Consider the following 15,428-nt stretch of genomic DNA (forward strand, 5'->3'; position numbering starts at 1 on the left):
ACTGGCTGCTTCCCATCTGCTTGGAAGTGTGCGAAAATTGTTCCGGTTCACAAAAGTGGTAATAGGTTGGATGTTAATAAATATAGACCTATTTCATTAATTAGCACATGTGCCAAAATGCTTGAGCATATTGTCTCCAAACAATTATCTATATACCTCGCTGATTTCAATATCCTAGATCGCTGCGAATATGGTTTCCGTAAGCAGCACTCGACAATAACTCAGTTGATTGAATTAACACATGATCTCGAAGTGCCTGGAATGAATGCAAACAAGTAGACATAATATTCCTTGACTTTGCCAAAGCTTTCGATAAAGTTTCCCACCCTAAATTGCTCCTAAAGATTGATAAAATTTTCAAAAATCCGATAATCACTAAATGGTTTTCATCCTATCTCTCCAACAGAGAACAGTATGTTGTGCTTGAAAAGTGTTGCTCTGATCCCTCAGGGGTACTATCCGGTGTACCCCAGGGTAGCGTTTTGGGTCCGCTCCTTTTTAAAATTTTCATTAATGATATGCCCAATAATATCACAGTACCCATTCGGCTGTTCGCAGATGATTGTGTCATGTATAACAAGGTAGAAAATCCCGATGACCAAACTCTTCTTGAATTAAACTTGCAAAAGATTAAAACCTGGTGTGACACATGGCAAATGGTATTAAACACATAAAAAAAAAACTGTTGTCATGACGGTTACGAGAAAAACGAAACCTCTGTTTCATACATACTCTATTGAGAACACTTTCTTAACAAGGGTTTCCGCTCATAAATATCTTGGTGTTACTACTGCGTCCGACTTAAGATGGAATGTTCATATCGATGACGTGTGTACCAAATCACGCAATGCACTATGGTCCTTAAGAAGATGCACTTACAGTACAACTCCTGAAATAAAAATTCTGGCATACAAAACGTTAATTAGACCAATCTTGGAGTACGCCAAAATAATATAGGACCCTTACACAGTAACGATTAAATCTAAATTTGATAAAATTCAACGCCTCGCTTTAAGGTTATTTTATAAGTATGGGCGGCATGACTCCCCCTCAGAACTTAACAAAATTGCCAATCTACCCTCTCTAGAATCTAGAACTTCCCTCGAAAGACTAAAGTTTCTCTTTCTTGTCATTCATGATCTCGTTAGCATAAATAAAAACGATTACTTTATCATCCAACCAGACACCTATTTTAGGCACAGACACAATATATACATTCCCCCTCCCTCTGTCTTTATTGATTCTTTTAAATTTAGTTTTTTCCCTAGGGCTATCAATGAGTGGAACGGGCTACCAGACACTATAGTGAAACTCTCATCAATAGGTGAATTTCAGGAAATAGGTAAGTCTACATATTTTACATAATTTGTCCCCTGTGACCTTAATTTGTTCATGAGTATACCTCTATAGTACGTTTTCCAGAATGTGTTCGTTCGTTAGAATATTTGCTCAACTATGAAGACAGTAATAGAAGTGCAATGTTCCGATCCATACTGCATGTTACTTTTGCTAAGGTCTGGCCACTCTTTGTATGTCTTTCTATGCATCACCTTTGTATGCCACTTTGAGTACCTTTGTGTACAACACATTTTCTTGATCTTGTATACCTAGTAACTGCTGTTTTCTCTAAGTTTTCATCTGACAGAATATTCTTGCACCTAGAAAATCAACATTGATGTATGATGTTCCACTAACTGCCAAGGAATGTAACACTTTGTATGTTCTTTCTGTACTTGTTCCACTCCTGTAATGACCCATTGTGGGTTGACAGTATAAATTAAAAAAAAAAAATTGTCGACCTAAATCAAAAATTCGAAACCAACAGTCACTAGATTTTAAGTTTTTCTTTTAAATGCAACAAAACTCGTCATGTTAGTTGTAGTGGTTGCCGAGAAAAATCAATTCTCCTTTTACATGTATTTATATAATCAACGAGAAGAAAGGGGGTTAACCGAGAGGCCCGATTTTTATTACTCATATCATAAGAAGCCAACAAACACTGACACCAAGGACAACATAGGGGAAATTACTTGTGCTTAATAAATGAAATAAAGAAACGATAAATTAATGGAAATTAAAGTGGATGAAAAAACAACTTGCCGCAGGTGGGAACCGAACCCACAACCTTCGCATTTTGCGTGCGATGCTCTACCAATTGAGCTACCGCAGCGCTGTTTTCCCATCCACTTTCTTGGGTATTTATGTGTACTAGTAGAACCCTGGGAGTGTTAGCCAGCGCCACCACTCACAGACCTTGGCGGCGGACGTGGAACGTCCTTTTTGCCACAGGCGTCATGAGAACGTGGCCTTTTTGGGTGAAGGCAACTGGTCAATAAACCCACATATGCTACCTGAAGGCACCAATGTTGCCGGATTCGAGACCCTTGTTATGTAATCAACGAGAAGAAAGGGGGTTAACCGAGGGGCCCGCTTTTTATTAGTCATATCATAAGAAGCCAACAAGCACTGACACCAAGGACAACATAGGGGAAATTACTTGTGCTTAATAAATGAAATAAAGAAACGATAAATTAATGGAAATTAAAGTGGATGAAAAAACAACTTGCTGCAGGTGGGAACTGAACGCACAACCTTCGCATTTCGCGTGCGATGCTCTACTAGTTGTTTCTTCATCCACTTTAATTTCCATTAATTTATCGTTTCTTTATTTCACTTATTAAGCACAAGTAATTTCACCTATGTTGTCCTTGGTGTCAGTGTTTGCTGGCTTCTTATGATATGTATTTATATAGGAGCACCCGAGCTAAAGCTTCCTCTTAAGTTAGAAATGCTAATAGAAAACATCAGCTAGGCTTCACCCAAGTCTTTGCAGAGTTTCGATGCTCTTGTACAGTACTGCCAATTTCACCAGCACAGCCTGCCCATTTCACCAAAGTTCACAGCTGGTCATGGAGTAACAATGCAAAGCAACACCATATGTATACTATGTATACAACATCTACGTATTTTAGCTCTACATTACTGAATGTGTCTTATCGTGCCACTTTCTCAGGGAGACTGAGCTCAATAAACACTTGAAATTACATCAGCACACTTCTCTTCTAAGGTGGAAACTTACATAAGACTTATCAGTATATTAATTAGTTTGCTGCTATTTCAAATTTCAAACCCTGGTCACTGTTTATTCATTCATAGCCATATTGACTGCAGCACTGTTTCTTACGGCAACACATACAGTTCCCACTTAACACACATACAACACATGCACAACCACGGTTTCAAAATTCTAATTCACCTGATTATTTCTCTTTGTTCTGATCACATATGATTCATTCTGTTTCTAACTTAGAAAATTACAATCCTGGTACTGTTGACTATAAATTTTTAATTACAAGCTTCCTAACCAATTAAATGTTCCTGCACAATTTTTTTCATTAAGTTTGACCCGATTCACATAACAAAAATAATTTTTTTTACTTCAACATAGAATAAATTATGAAAAGCTTTCCATTAATTTTCTATCTATACTTTTTACATAATTCATCATCCACTGGTGTCAAGGAATCATACACTACTGAATCATTTAAAGTTGAGGTTGCTGTACTTGCTTCACATTTTTTGTTGCTATTGCCTCTTAGTGCTGCTGTACTCATGTGATTGTTATAACTTCTCCACCATCCACCAGTGGTTGAAATGGGAGTCAGCCCTGCGACCTCTAGGGTTTAAGAAAAGTGCCTGCGTATTGTGCCACCAGATCATTAGTGCCAGCATGCATTCCGAGGAGCTACTGATTCTTGCTATAAGAGCACAGTGCATGCTGGGGCATCAAGATGTATCCCAGTGACAAAGGTGAACTTTGGACAACAATTAATTTTAATATAGACCCAGTAACAGCAGGGAAAATTTTATGATGATAAGGAGGAAGAAGTGAATATTTTAATTGCAAGAAAAGAAGGCTAAGGTATGGCAGTTAGGCAGCCCTTTATGGTGAGGGAGACAACAGTGATGGTGGTGAAAGTGCAATGTATCTCAATGCGAAGAAAAAGACTTGATACTGAAGACATTATGATCAACTGATGCTGACATAAAAGTGAGATTACTTAGAGCTGGACTTCACAACATATGGCCCGCGACAAATTTATAGTGGCTTGCAGCTGAATTCAGACTTATATTGCATGCTAGTGCCGCAATCAGTGCATGGCCATATGATGAGAAAAAGAACAATTTTGTCACTAAACACGATACATGCTAAGATTTATTGGCAGTGTCAAGACATGGGATCTTTGCTTTCAAAAGAGACAAGATAGAACTTCCATTGAACATATTCAACGAGCTACGAATGCCATTGGCACAGCATCCATATAATAATTGAACCATACATGCGTTGCCCCACAGTATGTCTCAATGGACTGTCCACTGCACAAAGTACTGCCCTGAGAACCAAAGCCTTTACTTGGTGTGTTTGCCTTACTTTTTAGCCATCTCAAATATTTTATTGCACAGCAACGAATTACGAGTAAGCATAAATCAAGGTTATTTGAAACTAGTAACACTGGTGCCAATGTAATGTGAGGCTTTGTACAAGGCCAACACAAATAACAAGCCACTCTGCGTCGACACATTTTAAGGAGCTCGTAATAAAGTGACAAAGGATTGGCGGGCTAATTCCTTGACAAGCTGCTAGTCTGACTCACAATATTGGTATTTGAATGCAGACATAGCCAGTTCTCGTCCATCCTAACAGAAACATGTGCATTTTTGTCTATCCAATACTTGTAAGCTGAAATGGGGGTCTTTTCTTTTCCCCCAATAATTTCTAGCATGAGATAAAGCTTTTCAAGTCGAAGGCAATTGTTCATGCATGTGGAGAAGAAACACAACATTGAATCTTAAGAACATGCCTAGAACCTTTTGACACAGTTCTAACATTGCGTCAAGTCATTGGAACATGAGAAAAAGCAAGTATCTGTTTTACAACCCTTTCTCGGTGCTGCCAGAAGAGTGTGACTCCCCTGTGCAGCTAGAGCTCATAGACCTATACTGTTTGCTTGAGCTAAAAGGCATGCACCAAGAGCAGCCTTTCCTTCAGTTTTACAAGAACCTTGATGGAAATACATATGGAAACATGCTTAACAATGTGGTGAAACTGATATCTCTCTTCTCAAGAACCTACATCTGTGAGCAGACATTCTGTCTGATTTCTCTGAAGAAGAACTGCCTTCTGTCTCCAATGACTGACATAACATTACAATACATGCTGAGGGCAACAAAGAATGCAATTACGCCAAACATGAACTGTCTTTCAGCAAGCAAAACAAGCAATGTTTCTCACTAAAGGGTGGCCTGTGTGGCAATCAGAGATGTTGGCCTTCGCTAGTTTTGAGTTGTGCAGCCCTGGCTTAGAGCATCAAAGTGACGGTTTAACTGAAATGTACAAATATTATGCAGACTGTTTTTAGGGGCCCTAAATAGGCTTGATAACTTGAATTTCCCACCCACACCTCCTTTCCAGCAGTGATGCCAACACGCTTGGCTCGCTGCCTACCAGCGTCATTGTCCTTGTTAAGACTGCATCAAAGCAGGTGCAACTGGTTGTAAGGAACTCGATGCAATCTGGCATGCAAAGCCACTGTAGTTGAAAATTGACTTGCTGTAAGCAATAACTGAAAAGAAAAAAGGAGTGCTGCTGTGACATAGGGCTCCAACATACTGCTGAATCCTTGCGAAGGCCTGTAGAGGCTAAGAGTGCATGGACGTGAGGATAAATTGTGACATTAAGTGCACGTGCAAGAGCACAGAGCTTTAAATGCCTGTCACCCATGCAGACACTCGCCTGTCAACTGCATGTGGTCCACGCCTGTCTAGGGTGCCTTCAAGGCCACAATCCCTTGCCGACACCTTGCTGCACGCAGGTAGGAATAGTTTGGAGCATTTCATGCTTACACCTACTTCTGGATACAGGACAGACGGTAATTATGGCAGAGAGAAAACAGTTTGACACATGTGTGACTCGCTGCCTAGTGATACTATGTGCAGGTGTGAAGATGGATTTACACAGTACTACCTATTTCAGTATTTGCTAATTGTATGTATGTAAAATTATTTATTATTGTATTTTACGTACAGGTGATGTCACACCATTATGATGCAGTCTACATTGTGCTATAACCATACCACCAACACATTAAAAGGACACTGTTATTTGTTGAAAACTATATTTACTCATTTGCTGGAATAGGGCTTGATCACAACAAGAAAATAAGGAGCGAACTTCGCTATTTTGAATTGTGTACCAAAACCTTGGTGCTACTAGTCAGTGTGACGTCATGAATCTCGAAGTACGGTCGACTCTCGTTACAACAGACCTTGATAATCCGACGAAAAACATCCGTTTTATCCGAAGTCCGTAATATCCGAAACGCCTCACTTCCGAAACTTTCGTCGCGATATCCAACAACTTTATTGCAAAGAGTGAATGACGAAAGCCCCAAGTAAAAAAACGAACAAAAACAAAATAGTCGCAATTTCGCCTGAAAGGCGAAGCATCGATTGCGATAGCAAATTAAGCAAGATATGCGCGGCAGCAGCAGCAAGCGAATTGACCTTTGTGCTGTCTCTCACTTCAACGCGAACCACAAACGTCGAAAGCACTGTGCATACGAAGCTACCGGCACTGGGCGCACTTTGTCCATATCGCAGATCGTTTTGAAGACTAGGCCCGCGCGGGCGAGCACTTGGCTCACATCTCAGATCGCTTTCAAGATATGGCGGCCGCGTCGTAAGCAGCAGCCGCCGGAGTAAAACCCCTCTCTCTCGCCTCGCCACCCCGCGCCTCGCACGAAAATGAAGGCGGCGCGTTTTTCGCCCCGCCTTCCTCCCTCGCGCGTGCGATATTGAGCCACGGGTGTCGGCCGACCCTCGCAAGTCAGTTGTCAGCGCGCGTGGACACGGCGAAAGTCCGTTTTATACGGCTGATTTTGGAAAAAAAAATGCCGCTAATTTCGTTCCCTGTGGCCGATAGTCCGTTGTAGCGCAGTCCGCTAAAAGCAAACTTCGTTGCATTAAATAGGTAGGACAAACTAACGCTGAAATGTGGTGCGTTACATCCGAAAGTCTGTTATACTCGGGTCCGTTGTAACGAGCGTAGACTGTATTTTTTTGTATCTGGGAGCTTTTGGGACAGAAAAGTTACAGAAACATGCTAGGTTGAGTCCATGACATTTTTTATAATGTAATGTAGTTCCTTCGTACTAATAAAGAGTTAATTAGACCCAAGTACCCACTGTCAAAATCTATGATACCATGGCATGGCAGGCTGGCATGCGTACTTCAGAGTAGTGTTGCCATCTATCTTTTGGCTCTGTGTCGATTCTGACTTACCAAGCTTCCTCTTGTAGTGTGTGTGGTTGCTTTGCTATTGTAGAAGCATAACTTACTAACACGGCTTAACATCTAATATTCCTCGTTAGCTGCTTTTTCTTCCGCACTATCATTTCTGGCTGTTTTTATATATTTGACAGTCTGTGAAAATGCAATGTACTGTAAGACAAGCGTGAGGCAGATTTCAAGGCAATGGCTGCTAATGAAATGCCTGGCAACATCTGAATTGCAGCTATAGCCAAAATGATGAGGATACACACATATGGTATCGAAGTGCTGGTAAATGGGAACTCACCTTCATAGAGTCGACAAAAAGCTGAGAAACTAGCTTCCCTACGGTGCCTTTGCCTGCACCAGGTATGGAGACTTCAGGATTGTCAACAAGGTCCAGTACAAACTTATTTACATCAATTGCCGCAGTCTGACTTCTTGTGCCACTTGGTTGTCCAGAAGCACTTGAGCGACGACGATGTGAACCATCACTGCCAGATGATGTGTCCAAAGAGTTTGCAGTGCTGTGATCCAGGTTGAATTTCTTTCGGAGGCTCACACATCGTGCAACTGCTATTTCGGCTTCATAGAGCAAGCTAAGAAGTTCCTGAAACAGATAAAATAATATATGACCATATTTACAGTAAAACTTCACTTGCACAAACTTCTAGGGACTCTGAAAATCTGGTCATGTGAAAGTTGATATAAGTAGTACAGGAGCTTGCCAAAACATTTATTTAACATTGCTCACAATATATGCAGACCAAAGACAAGGGACCTTGCACACACACAAAGCAGGCCATCCCTTTTCCCTGCATCTTCCACTCTTGTACAGTGGAGATAAAGGCATGTGAGGCTACAGGTCTGTCACAGACAATATTGTTGAGCTGTGACTGGTGTTAACAATTCCGCTGGAGTTGGAACTTGAGCGGGTCTTCTGGTTAGTGGAGCCAAGCCAAATGCGGAGGCTTAAAAAAGAAAGGCCAGGAAAACTGTGCAGAAAGCGCAGAGAGTGAAGCACATAAATTTTACATTCTCAACCTTTAGTATTTATTGCTGAGTGGGCTATTAGCCTTTTTATGTGATCTTATTCTTTTCTGTCAGCTTTTAACATTGAGACTATGACAAACACTTTCCTTGAAGCCTGAGAAACATGCTGGAATGAGTGCAATGGCTTTGAATTAATATATTTCAGAAAAATTTTTTGAAAGGGACCTAGTATGAATGGCATTATAATGAACACAATGTTTTCTTTTTCCATTCCCCTCAACTCATTGGTTCCTCACAGATGAGACAGTGCCAATAGCAGTGCCTTGCCTACTGCTCCTTTCTTTCTTCTTTCCATGGTGCACTTATGCTAACCTTTCGAGGTTTGCATCAGACAAAGTGCCCAGAAGCAACAAATAAAGAGCGACAGGACAGAGGCACATTAACAACCACCACTTCGCCTTTTGCTAGAAAATCTAGAAGGGTGAGCATGTGTGTGCAAGCTTTTGCCTGTCATTTATGGACATAAACAATTGTCCAATGGCAAGTATCTATGGGCCACTGCACAAGCTGTAACGTCATCACTGACATAACATATGGTTGAAAAGAGTGGGGGCTTTGTAAGCCATAGAAGAGAGCAAGCGATCTACTGTGCAAGAGTGTAGGCTGTGGAATAATAATGTATGGAGCAAAATAATAATTTGCTCGCACATTAAAAAAAAAAAAGTTGCCTGTGGCAGATAGCTGAATTCTTGTCGTTGAGCTGGATTATTCGAAGAGGCTGACATTACTAACATGAGAAATCAAAACACATATTCAATGAATTAACAAAAATTGACAAACTTCTTAATTACTTTACTGAACATATTGCAATTTACTATTTATAGCTGGTGAGTTTTCAAGTCGCATTCACTTGAAATGAATTTCCAGGATGACACCAGTTTCAAGATATTATTTTCTAAAGAGTGGGATGAAACACATGGGTGATTTAGTTACTTTTGTGCTTCAATGCATAAAAGAGATTTAAAAAATTAAATTATGGGGTTTTACATGCCAAAACCACGGCCTGATTATGAGGCATGCCGTAGTGAGGGACTCTGGAAATCTGGACCACCTGGGGTTCTTTAACGTGCACCTAGATCTAAGAACACAGGTGTTTTCACACTTGGCCCCCATCGAAAAGCGGCCACCATGGCCAGGATTTGATCCCGCGACCTCATGCTTAGAAACCCAACATTATAGCCACTAAGCAACCATGGCAGGTGCATAAAAGAGTGTTTTGTTAAAAATGTAAGTGGACTAACACTGCATTTTTATGGTGAGTTTGATGGTGCATATCTACAAATTGTTGTCATTCTGGAAATTCGTTCCATGTAGATACACCTGAAAAACTCACTGGCTACTATTAGTAAATTGCAGTATTTGCCGTAAAATAATTAGGAATTTAATTAGTGACTCATTTTAATTATTTAAATATGTGTTTCGATTTTTCGTGCTGATGTCCACCTCTCTGAACAATCCAGCTCAAGGACTAAAATTATGTTATCTGCAACAGCCAATTTTTCAAAATTCCATAAAACTTAAAAAAGATCACTCCACATAGAATGGCAATGCAAGCCATAAAATTAGAGCTGTTAAAGTGGGTGGAGAGAAACGATATATTGGGGGAACTACAGAATGGGTTCAGGTCAGGCAGATGTTCAGAGGCTAACATCTTTGTATTAAAACAGTGCATAGAGATTTCAATAGCTCACAATAGACCTTTATGATAGCATTTCTAGATATCAAGGGAGCTTACGACAGCGTAGGCGGGGAGTTGCTATGGGATATTCTCAAGCACGAGGGCATAGACGATTTCGTGGAGCTGTTGAAGGAGATATATAGGGACAACAGAGAGAAGGCTGGAAGTGCAATGAAGTTGTGGAAATTCACTGAGGACTGAAGCAAGGAAGTCCTGTCTCCATTGTTCATGCTTTATGTTAAGGGTATAGAAAGATGACTCGAAAGCAGAGAATTAGGTTGTGATCTATCTTGCATCTTTAATGGGCAAAAAGTGCAACAGAAGATCCCTGGGCAGATGCATGTGGACGACATAGTGCTACTAGCGCACAACCCAAGGGATTTAATGAAGAGAGGAGCAATTGCATGGTGTCAACTCAACAGGAAGTCATACCCATAGTCAATCAATATAAGTACCCGAGCATTTTCATAATGAAGGAAAGACCTATTCAAGCATCCACCAAGATAAACTAAAAATGAAAGGAAAGCGGAATGTAGCAATAGTGAAACATAGAGCACTTTGGGGGTATAATAAGTAAGAGATAGGATGAGGAATTTGAAAAAAGTGTAATGATGTCAGCACTAACATTCACAAATGCAATTCTGTGCTTTAAATAAGAAATCTTGCCGGGGTTGGAGATTAATCTGAGGTTGGTGGGCTGACTGGCTTTGGGAGCTCACTGTAAAACCACAAATGAGGTGACATGGGTTGAGCTTCTTTTGAAGTCAGAGAAGCACAGAGCAAAATTAGTTTTGAAAAAAAAAAAGAAAAAGACTATGGAACATGGATGAAAAGAAGTGGCCATCTAAAGTGCACAAATATCTGCACCTCAGCGTGGGCACGGGATGGAGGAAAAGGTCAAGAAAGTTGGCAACCAAGTACAGGGAAATTGAAAGCGTAAATAGACAACCAGGAGTCATAAAAAAGAAGTCGGAGAAACAGATGGAAAATTGGATATAAATAATTGAAAAAAATAAAAAAGAGGCCATGGAGATTTACAAAAACGGAAAGAAAGAAATCGGGAGGGAAAGGCTGTATGATAATGCAAAGGGCAGCGCCTTGCTGTATGAGGCTGACTGCCTGAGGACAACAACACACAGGTGCAAATATGCGCGACAGTATGAGGCATGCGTGTGCTGCAAAAAAAGCCTGGAAACTCAGCGCATTGTAACGGAATGCCAATACATTCACTTAGCGAGACCCATAGGGAATTCCCACCTTCCAGAAGTGTTGGGATTCAAAGAAGACGGAAGGATTAACTGGTCGGCAGTCGAGATAAATAAGGGACATTTAGAGTATTGGTGGAAAAAAAGCAGGGAAGAGATTGATGGAACTGGAGTCATTGCAAGCGTAGGTGACGGCACAATATAGTGATAGAGATTTTAAATACAAAAGTTAAGATTGAGATCAGATAGGTAAAAGGCTAGATGGCGACAGCTGTAGTAAAACATGATTAAATCAAGCAGCCTAGGTTACAGTTCATTGCCACCCCATTTCAAAGGGGATGGCAATAAAGATTCATCATTATAATAGTCATCATGGTGAAATTTCTCCACACCTAGTTCTGCAGAAGGCATTGCTGAGTAATGCATACCTGCCAACTTTTAATATTCTTATCATAAGGCGCCCAATTTTTAGAGTTTGTTTACAATTGTTGTAATAACACCAATAATTTTACCATTTTTTATTTCCATCCTGTATAGGACAAAAGTGATCTAGAGGTATTAGAAGTGCAGTCGCCGGCTGATTTTTAGTTGCCTTAGTTTTCAAACTTGCTCGGATGTTTGAACACACCCACAGCTCCTACCTCAGAGAAACAATGTTTAATGGCAACCAAAATTTTGGCCACTGTTACATGAATATTTCATTAACTTCATGAATATTTCTGATCGTCTGTAAGTAGATCATTCTGTAGTTGTGACTGCAGAGCGAGCACCTGTTCACAGTGTCACAGTACAAAGTACAGTAAAACCTCATTAATTCGAACTCGGTTAATTCGAAATCCCGGATAATTTGAAGGTTTTGTGTGGTCCCGTATTTTCCAATGTAAATTTGACCGGATAATTCCAACCGGCAGCCTAGGCCAACCCGGTTAATTCAAAGATTTGGGGTGCTATACGGCAATTCCCGATCCCCATTTCACCGCAAACCCAACGAAACGATGGCCATTCGGAGCCGCGACGCAACGCCACATAGCAATTGCGATTATATATAGACGAAGTGCCCGGCATGTAGTACTGCTAGCACAAAAATCAGTCCACGGTACGGCCCGTGCACCGCCGAAACACATGCCTGCAGAGGAGACGTGCTTCACTGCAACGCAGTGGGCATACCGGTTATTAGCACGTGCTCTCGTTCACCACTCCGCACGCTCCTCGCAGTCGCAGCAGTCGCAGCGTCAGCGTGTGTTCTGTGCCGCTGCCGCTGGCTGCCGTTCGCCCATTCTCTCTCCGCGCCTGCGGCAAAATGTGTGTGCACAATGCCGGTCTCCGCCGTTTCTTTGTGTGCAGTGTTTAGGGGTGTTGCAGCTAGCGTGGTGTTCTTTTTTTTCTTTCTGAACTGTGCAGAAGTGCCAGTGAGCAAAGATACCAAAGTATAAGACTTTAACTCTGCAGCATAAGTTCTGCTTGATCCAAGAAGCGGGTAAAAACACGTGTTCCAATACAGAGTTGGCTGAAAGGCACAGCGTGCCCCTCTCGCTGTTGTCCACAATATTGAAGAACAAGTCAAAGGTACTGGAGGCCTACAGCAATACATATTCTTTGAAGCAGTCGCGAGTACGGGCTCCCACGTACTAAGATGTGGAATAAGCTTCACTTCGCTGGCTGCAGAAAGCAAACGCAGCCAACCTTCCCGTCAATAGAATGATACTGGGGGAGAAGGCCAACGAATTGGCTTTACAACTTGGTCACGAAGATTTCAAGTGTAGCAATGGATGGTTCAGCCGTTTTAAAGAGCGCAATAATTTGACCGTCGTAGCCATCTGTGGCGAGAGCAGCAACGCAAATGAGAGCGTCGTCGACGACTGGAAGAAACACACGTTGGCTCCATTGCTTAGCGAGTACGGTGCAGACAATGTCTACAACCTTGACGAGGCAGCCCTTTTGTACAAGATGCTGGCCACAAAAATATTCGCATGGAAGGACACCGCGGTCAAGGGTCGAAAGCAGGGCAAAGAAAGAATTACCGTTCTGTTCGGCGCGAACATGTGCGGTAAACACAAGTTGCCGCTACTCGTAGTTGGAAAGAGGGGGAAGCCTCGCTGCTTTAAAACTGCACAGCTGCCGCCAAGGGATGAGCTTATCTACCTGCACAACAAGAGAGCCTGGATCACAGGTGCAATATATGAAGATTACGTTCGGCAGCTTGACCGCAAGTTCGTGGTCAAAGGCAGGAATGTACTCTTCATTGTTGATAATTGCCCGGCGCATGGTGACATCCCACACCTGAAAGCTATCACGATGGTATTTCTTCCTCCGAACACCACGTCGATCTCGCAGCCAATGGACCAAGGCGTCATTCACCACATGAGGAAGATTTACCCCCACTACCTGCTCAAGCGTGTGATAAGATAGCTCGCCAGCTTAGGCAGTGTCAGCAGTTACAGCGCCGATGTGGCACTAGCGATGCGGTCTATAAAAGCCGCTGCTTCCTGATAATAAAGGTTCTTTGGTTGTTGCCTGTTGAAGGTGAAGGATGCACACTTCTTTGCGTCTGTGTGCAATGCAAACATGGTGTCAGAAGTGGCACCCGGCGATCTGAGGCACCACAGCTCTCGGACGTCAGACTAGCCCTGAAACGCCGCCGCCGCGGGCACACTAAACAGTGCCAGACGCCGTACAAGCCAACAGGTACCTTACAAGGAAGGACCAAGTAAGATGGCTTTGTTTCAAATTGCTCCACCCGAGCCCTTCACTTTCACAACACCCAACGACTCACCCCCCTGGAAACAGCGATTTCTTCGCTTCCGAACTGCGTCTGGACTAGACGGGAAGCCAGAAAAGAGTCAAGTAGATGCATTGGTGTATCTAATGGGACCTCAAGCCGAGGATATCTTCAAAACGTTCAAACTTAAGCCTGGCGACCAGAAGTTTGAGGTCGTACTGCAGGAGTACGAGGCCTACTTTGTTCCTCGACGGAACATCATTTATGAAAGGGTCAAGTTTAACACCCGAACGCAACAAGATGGCAAATCCGTCGAGGATTTTGTTACTGCACTGCACGCGCTTGCTTCCACGTGCGACTACGGGGAACTGCGAGAAGATTTAATTCAGGATCGTCTCGTGGTGGGTCTCCAAGACCGTAAGATCTCGAGAGCTCTGCAACTCGATCCGGACCTAAAACTACAGAAAGCATTGTTGGTGGCACGACAGCACAAGACCGTCAACCAACAGCAGGCAGAGCTTCACCACATGCGAGAACAGGAAGTTCACCAACTACAGTCCCAGAAGAGTATGCGACAAGTGGGGAAGAATGTGCCTCCTCCTGAAAGTGTAAGCAACATTCCTAAACCATGCGGCTGGTGTGGAAGAAATAGGCACAGTTGAGCGTCCTGTCCAGTGACAAAAGAGGGCACTTCGAGGCAGTTTGCCGATCAACCAGAGCTGTCAGGAACGTCGAAAACCGGATCGAGGAACCAGGCTTCCTCGGAGTCGCATCCCATTCATCCACTTACAGTGGGAAGTTCCCATTCTTGTTGAATCAGAACAAAGCGCACGCTCCTTTGCTATGACAATGGCAAGGCGTACTCCATCGACTTCCTCGGGGCCATATGTCTTATTGTGTATGCATGGAAGCAAATGGAAACCACTTTGATCATGCGGTGTTTTGAACACGCTGGCTTCTCGAAGGAAAGCAGCGTCGATGCTGATGCTGACCATTCATGTGCACTTGATGAAGAAGGAACAGAGTATTGCGACCGCATCAATGCACTCTGTGCAGAGGATAGCGAATCCGGTGCAGTCGGCTTCACCGAGTATTTGAACTTTGAAAATGATCAACAAACGTGCTACTCAGACTTGGAGAGTGAAGGTACCGCTGATGCGACCATGTGCGATGACAGCGACGACGACGACGCTAACAAGCCCTCCTGAGCACCCGCTCTCGGGGGAAGTTACAGGATCGCTGAACGTTATCTGCAGTTTTGTTGTGTGCCACGGTGGAAATTCTCAAATGCTGCACGTAGTTGGCCAACCAGAAAACATGACCCTTGGAGCCTCAAAGTACAGGACGTGGTAAACCAGCATCTCTAATTAACTTAAGTAATCCAAAGGTTGTGGAATAAAGGTAGCGCATTCCTGCAGCGAAATGTTTTGCCTGGGTTGCATCT

The 15,428-nt window shown here is 42.6% G+C and overlaps 1 protein-coding gene and 1 non-coding gene across 4 annotated transcripts in view; both read right to left on the minus strand.

Annotated features, from left to right (window-relative positions):
- Positions 1 to 15,428, minus strand: part of Rab3GAP1 (RAB3 GTPase activating protein subunit 1) — a 330,004-nt gene that overhangs the window by 12,488 nt on the left and 302,088 nt on the right. For 2 of the 3 annotated variants that reach the window (XM_050190865.2, XM_050190864.2), the window contains exon 23: positions 7,637 to 7,939. In XM_050190865.2, coding sequence (XP_050046822.1) covers positions 7,637 to 7,939 — 303 coding nt within the window. Of the gene's footprint in view, positions 1 to 5,693; positions 5,864 to 7,636; positions 7,940 to 15,428 lie in introns of those variants that run through there. The other variant, XM_055061565.2, reaches the window with a different exon arrangement.
- On the minus strand, positions 2,098 to 2,170 carry TRNAL-CAA (transfer RNA leucine (anticodon CAA)). Its single transcript has one exon. It is a non-coding gene; the product is annotated as a tRNA-Leu (tRNA).

This window comes from Dermacentor andersoni, chromosome 1 (assembly GCF_023375885.2).
Source record: "Dermacentor andersoni chromosome 1, qqDerAnde1_hic_scaffold, whole genome shotgun sequence".
Classification (NCBI taxonomy): Eukaryota; Metazoa; Arthropoda; class Arachnida; order Ixodida; family Ixodidae; genus Dermacentor; species Dermacentor andersoni.